Raw genomic sequence first — 6,884 nt, 5'->3', positions numbered from 1 at the left:
AGGAGGAACCAGGCCTAGCAGGTCCCGGGATCCATGGTGCCTGGTGCCCCAGCGCAGGCCTGACCTGCAAATGCTGCACAGTGTCCCCGGTCCCCGAGTTCTCCAGTCTGCGGAATGAGCACTAAGTTTTAGAAGCTGGAAGGTGACGGGCCATGAAAAGCCAATCCAGGCTCCCGGAGCGGAAGGGGAACGGCTGTCCCAGCTGGAGTGGAGCGCCCCAACGTCTGGAGGGGTACCCCGGTGTCTAGGCAAGGGGGAGGGAGGTTCAGGGGACATCCTTGGTCCATGCAAATTTCATCTGGAAGCTCTTGGATCTCTGGAGGAAGGGGCAAGGGAAGGGGGAAAGGGGTGCCCTTTCCCCTGTGCTCCTCGATGATTCCTGAGTGTCGGCTAGGACAGAGGCGCCTTCTGCCTGGTCCCGGGTCCTTCGTGGGAGGTTCAGGTCAGGTGGGGTGCTCAGTACACAGCCCCAGGGTTGGGCGGGGGCCCGGGGGAGGCGTGATGCAGGGCGGCCGGCTGAGACGGCTGCTGCTGTAAGTGGGGTCCACTCAGGTTCTGTGCGTGGTACCAGGAGTTGGTGGGGTCGTCCAGATAGCTTGGGGAGGCACTGTAGGGGAGCGGCGGGGGCAGCTGGCTTCGGGCAGGGGCTGGAGTGGAGTGGGAGGAGGTGTCCCAGAGGGCAGGTGACGGGGGTGAGTTGCAGGCCATGGAATCACTATTGTTGGGGCTATGCTCCAGGGGCACCTCCCCGTTCTTATACAGCTTCTTGAATTTGGAGCGGCGGTTCTGGAACCAAATCTTCACCTGCATGGGAGGGGAACGGCAAAAAAAAAAAAAAAAAAAAAAGAGGGGGAGCTAGTTAGCCTCTCAGAACGCTTAGTGAAAACCCCAAAGGACCCCAGCCTAGAAAAGGCAAGTCCAGGACCCCACCTTACACAAGACCCTGGCAAAACCTAGGTGTCCTGACTTCCCGGCCCAGTACCTTTTTTCGATCGGTGGGGGGGGGGGGGGGGGGGGCGGCGGTGGGGGGGGGGTGGGGACTGCAGTTAGGAACATCCTGCACATGGGTCCAAATTCCTCTCCACCACCTATGAAGTGTGTGACCTTGGGCAAATCCCTGGACCTTTCTGATTCTTGCCTTCCCCATCTGCAACATGGGGATGACAGCCCCTACTTCCTAGGGTCACCAGGAGGCTCAGATAAGTTACGATGGGCAGTTGGTGGCATTTTGTTCACATGAGAAACCCATAAGCAGAGGCACACAGGTACCCAGAGACAAACCCACACCCACATAAGCATTTCCATGTGCAGGAATGTACCCACTCACAGCTTCACACTCAGACACCAGATTACAAAGATACACACACACACACATATACACACATGCGCGCCCGCACAGATGCACCCAGATAAATGCCCTGTGAACTCGAGCGCCCGCGTTCACACACTCAGGCGTGGACGAGCCCTCCGGGGCTGGCTAATGGGGGTGACCTGGGGACTCAGGAGCAGGTGAGCCATGATTCTCTAAATTTCCCTTGGGGTATCTCCCCCTCCCCCTGCTGCTCCCCACCCCGTGTGACTGGTACAAACAATGAATCAGCTCCTCACTGGGTGACCCAGATTCCCAGCGGACAGGGCCCCACGCAGCCAGCCGCCCGCAGTAACCCAGGCCCGCCTGTCAACACCTGTAGGGAGCCAGACATCCACCAGCCACTCCGCCCCTGAGCAGCGACAGGCTGCGGGGGGCTTTAGGATCAGGCTGGGGGTAGGGGTGGAGCTCACCTTTGCGTTCCTATCCCCCTTTGGTGGGGAACCTCCCTTCCTGGCTTTGGGGCAGAGGAAGGGGTGAAGCATTTAGATGCCGAACATGAATGGGGTGTTTTGAGACAAGGGCACATTTTTGTACATGCACTCACCAGTGTGCACAGTCATGTACACGTGTCCCTCCATCTGTAAACACACTGCCCCCTCCTTATGCGACCATTCCCCCAGCGCACCCAGACCCGTTAGCACGTGGGCAAATATCCATGCATATACACATATACGTCCGTCCACTGCTACACACACACGCCTGGCCTGGGGGTGGGGGAAGACACGAAAGGGACTCCCATTAAGTGAGTGACAGGCACTGCGTGGGAGCTGGGGAGTCTGGAGCAAGGGGAGGAAACTTCTCCCGGTGGCAGACACACACGGTTGCACAGGTTCACAAATATGCACGCCTGTACACGTTTTAATGCAGAGACTTCCGACAGGAGTTGAGACTTGGCATGGGGGAGGGGTGGCCTTCCATCTACAGGCCAGGGTTTCGAGGGCCTGCAGGGGATTTCAAAGGCCAGCCCGGTTCAGCGGCGCCTACCCACCCCCCGCCCCCACCCCCACCCCCGGGGTCCTGCGCGGGGCCCCACCGAGCACCCCCCTCCCCCCCCTTCCCCCGTCCTTGCTCGCCCGACACTGACCTGTGTCTGCGTGAGGCCCAGCTGCGCGGCCAGCTCCGCGCGTTCGGGCAGCGCCAGATACTGGGCCTTCTGGAAGCGGCGCTGCAGGGCGGCCAGCTGGTAGCTGGAGTAGATGGTGCGGGGCTTGCGGACCTTCTTGGGCTTCCCGTTCACCATGCGCACCTCGGCTTCCGGCTCCTCCTTCACGGACACTGCGGGCAACGCACCGGGCGGGGGGCGGCTCAGCCTGGGCCTGCGCGCCCCCGCGCCCCCGCGCCCCCCGACGCTCTCCGGGTTTCCCGGCCGCGCGCGCTCCGCCGCCCGCGCCCCGACAGGCGGCGACCGAGCCGGAGCCGGAGCCGGAGCGGAGCCGGAGCCGGCGGCCGCCCACGACGCGCGCTCCCAGCTCGCAGCTCCGCGCCCGGCCCCCGGAGCGCGGTCCCCGGCGCCGGCCACCCGGGCGAGGACGGGCCGCGGCTTCGCTCCGACGCCTTCCCGGCTCGCCACCCGCCTGCTGGCCGCCTCTTTCTCGCCCCCACCTTGCCCTCGGTCACCTCTCTAGCTCTTTCCCTCCGTTCTTCCTCCCCCCTCCCCCCTGCTTTTTTTTTTTTTTAACTTTTTAAATTTTAGAATAATTTTAGATTCTCAGAAAAGTGGCAAGCATAGTACGGATTCTCTGTTCCTTCCTTCCCTCCTTTTTTTTTTTTTTTTTCCCTGTCCCTTCCTCTGCTCCTTTCCCTCACTTTGTCACTCCACGTTTGTCTTCGGCTCTTTCTCCACCTTTCTCTTTTTCCGCTTTCCCACTTCTCAGGCTCTGCTTTCTGGGGTGTGTGTGTGTGTGTCTCCATGTCCCCCTTACCATTCCCCCTCTCCCGGCCCATATCCAGACGGCCCCTGCAGCTTCGAGTCCCCGCTGCCTACCCCCAAGCCTTCGGAACCCGATGGAAGAGCTGAAGTGCTTGCGAAAGCACCCGATTCGGAGGTCCCCTGACACCCCACGCTCTTCCCCTTCCTCCCCTAACTGGCCCCATCCTCCCTGAGACCGCGGTGCACAGCTTCGGGACTGGAGGGTCATCTGTCCCCTCTGGGGGTCTTCTAGCCCACCTTGTCTAACTTTATACAGCACTTTTTTTTTTTTTTTAAACCCTCGACGTTTCCCTAGATATGGGCTTCAATTCCCCGCCTTCCTCTCCCTGGGGGAACCCTCCAAGGTCTCACCTGGATCCTGGGCGGGCAGTGGCTGCTCCCGGTACGCCCCGTATTGCCGGTAGGAGGCTCCATAAGTATATTCCGACTTGGGCGAGTAAGCGCCCGTGCCCGCAAGCCCGTTGAGATTGAACTGGTGGTGGTAGGTGTAGGGGTTCACGGTCTGGCCGTAGGGCTGGCCCGAGTAGTAGTCGTGCTGGGGAGCGCTGTAGTAGCCCAGATCAGTGACAGAGGACTCGGGCAGGGTGGGCGAGTCCTTGGAGCCTGCATGGCAGCTTAGCGAGCTGGAGATGTCGGTGAGGATGCTGCTGAGCTTGCGATCGAAGGAGCCACTCATCCTGGCGGGCGCCGCGAGTCCTGGGGCTGGCCTGGGCCGCCGAGCCGAAGCCGGCAGGGGCGCGGAGGAGGCGCAGGAGACGAGGCAGGCGTGAGCGTTGGAGAGCCGAGGGGAGGGCCCGCAGGGTCTCGGGGGAGGGGAGGTCGAGGGGCGCCTAGACCATGGCAGGCCTTCGGGCGGTCGCTGCGCGCCTCTCGTCGCGTCCCAAGCCACAGTCAAATGCTGCCAGCTCCGCCCGGCCAGCCGGTTATAGACTCAATAGTGGAGTCTCGGAGGGAGGCTCCAGCGCTCTGATTGGCTGCAAGTCTTGCCTTCGAGGCAAAACATGCTCTTGCGCTCTTTCGTTCTCTTTCTCTCCTCTCTCCCCCCCATTCTTTGTTGTTACCCAAACACACACACACACACACACCCCTCGTTCCCCCTCCTGTGGCTCCCGCCCCCAGTCCAGATAACTCCCAGCGTCTCTGAAGGAAGGAGTTGGGGGGAAGAGTGTCTCTGCGGGCCCCCAGGATTTGTCAGTCTGTCTGTCTCCCTGGCTGCGGCTGGGAGGTGGGCTCAGGTGCGATGGGGAGGCAGGGGCATTTGCCTATTGGGTGTTCGCGGTGGGGGGTGGGGGGAGGTGGTCCAAGGTGGTGTGTGTGTGTGTGTGTGTGTGTGTACCCTGTGCAAATGACAGGCAGACAAATGTGCCCAGCGTGGGAAGGCCCCAGGGCTCTGGAAAATATTTTAATTTCTTTTAAAATCAGAAGAAAAGGGGAAGACATTTTAGGTTGAGGAAAATGTTTCAGTATATGAGATTAATATATTTACAGCAGTGCAATCATAAAACGTAATCTTCAATGTCTTTATAGAGGAAGGGGCCCATCAGGCAAAAGTGCCTCGGGCCTGTGAAAGTCCTAATGGGGCCCAGAGAGGGTCCTGTTTTGGGGGCGGGGGCAGGGGTGTGTGGATTTAGGGGCTTAGGCAGCCGTTGGAGGTGCATAACCTGCCCGTGGTGCAGCTTCAGAAATGGCCCAGGCTTGCTAGAGGGAGCAGAGGATCTGGGGTCCCCATGAGGTTGGGTGAGATAAGAGGCTGGCTCTCTGTGCTTTAGTAAGTTTGGGGTCAGAATCTGTGCACTGGGGACAACACTGGGGGAATGTGGGCATTTTTAGAGATGAGGTATATGGGACGGGTGTAGTTGGGGTATGTGGTGTGAGGGTTACACGTGTTCTGCAGTATACAGCGATGCACATGAGAGCAGGCCCGTGTGTGTGTGTGTGTGTGTGTGTGTGTGTGTGTGTATGTGTGTGTGAACCCGCGACCGCGAGGGTATAAGCAGTGTGAGTGGAGGGCCACGGGAGGGGGATGTCTCCGTGTGAATGTGTCATTGTATGCCGATGTGTATAAAACTCTTAGCACCTTCTCAGTCGACCCATGATGCTCCATTGAGTCCTGTCCCTCCAAGAAGGCCCTGGAAAAGAGGCTCCCCTTCCTGCCGACGGGCCGCTCCTAAGTCCCGTCTGGCCTGCAAAGTCGTCCAAGTTGTTCCCAACGCCTACAGCATTTCTCCACGCCACCCCCAATGCTGCTCTCCGCCTTTCTTTGGGGGGGGGAGGAGGGGGAGCTCCTCCAACTCTCAGTTCCTGGCCGCATACGACCTTCACACAGGGCAGCCTCGTCAATTCTCATGTCCCTTCAGTCTGCCCGGCGGTGCTAACGCGACTCAGGACGCGCAGTGCCAGCGCGCCACCTTGTGGTCATTTCTGGGCTCTGCAGCCTCCCCACGTCTCGCCAGTCCGGGGGAGGGGCTTCCTACCTAGACTCCTAACGTCCCGCAGGGAAGGATGCAGGGGGCTCTGTGGCCCCTTCCAAAGTCAGACCCTGCGGACAGGATGCCAGGCAAATCCCCGGGACTTAAGAGCTGCAGCTGGCGGAGGCAAAAGGCCCCCGTCCCCGGGCGGAGGGGCAGGAGTGTCCGCCAGGTCTGAACCGCTCCGGGGAGGCCGCAGCGTGGGAAAGGTGGGGGCGGGGGCCGGGCGAGGGGAGCGCTATCTGCCCGTCTATCTCCGCGTCCCCCCAGCGACTATCGCCCGCCGCTCCGAGCCCATGGCGGGGCGAGTTGCCACCCGCTCGGGATGCCCTCTGTTCTGTTGCCAAGAGGGCGCCTAGAAAGCCCGAGGCGTTGGGGGCAGCGAGGGCACTGGCCCGGCCGGCTCCCCTCCCACAATGCGAGAAGGAGAGGCGGGCAGGGCCTGCTTTGGAGCCCCCTGCTCCCCACAGAAAGGGGACAGCGTCTGGCAAGCCCCTTCTCGGGGGTTCATTCATTCATTCATTCACAACCGAGAAAGAGGGCCCAGGTGAGTCCTCACGGAAGCCTCACTCCCGTTCCCTCCTGGTCGCCACCCCAGCCTGCGGCTCCTGAGCTCCGCGAGTGAGCACTGGACTGGGAGTCCGGAACCCTGGAGTCACGACAGGGTGGTGGTGGTGGCGGATGACAGTAGCATAGTTTCTACGCTCCATTCTGCTCTGAAGGTCTGAAAGAAATGGACAAAAGCTGCAGCATGAAAGACTGAGGTGAGCCATTAAACAATAGTTGGGGAGCGTGCGATTGGCATCTGGTCCTCCATTGCACTGTGTGCTCCGAGCCGCCAGGGACTGTATCTCCCAGCTCACTACCACCTTCCAGATACCTACGGCAGCCCTGACACACACCACTTCAGCGCTCAGTTGATGTTTGTTGAATGAATAACGGAGACCCTCTGGTACTGGAGAGGGGCTGAGCATCGCGCGCAGGGTTAGGAAAGAGGGGAGGCACGGAGCGGGCACCGGGATGAAGCTACCCCTGGCTCGGGGATAAGAGCAAGAGTAGCTTCCCCGAGAGGGCCATCCGCTGGCAGGCTCAGGGTGGTAAGGTGGCCAGAGGA

General features: G+C 60.7%; 1 protein-coding gene across 1 annotated transcript; it reads right to left on the bottom strand.

The window, feature by feature from the left end:
* Window positions 1–264: 264 nt before the first annotated feature.
* Window positions 265–3,978, bottom strand: DLX3 (distal-less homeobox 3). The gene is made up of 3 exons (XM_042917028.1): window positions 3,654–3,978; window positions 2,457–2,647; window positions 265–804 (listed from the first exon to the last, which is right to left on the bottom strand). The coding sequence occupies exons 1-3, from the start codon at window positions 3,976–3,978 to the stop codon at window positions 457–459; spliced, it is 864 nt and encodes a 287-aa protein (XP_042772962.1). The 3' UTR covers window positions 265–456.
* Window positions 3,979–6,884: the final 2,906 nt, after the last annotated feature.

This window comes from Panthera leo, chromosome E1, assembly GCF_018350215.1.
Source record: "Panthera leo isolate Ple1 chromosome E1, P.leo_Ple1_pat1.1, whole genome shotgun sequence".
NCBI lineage: Eukaryota > Metazoa > Chordata > Mammalia > Carnivora > Felidae > Panthera > Panthera leo.
The sequence above is the reverse complement of the archived record's forward strand: the minus strand, read 5'-3'. Positions and strand labels throughout refer to the sequence as shown.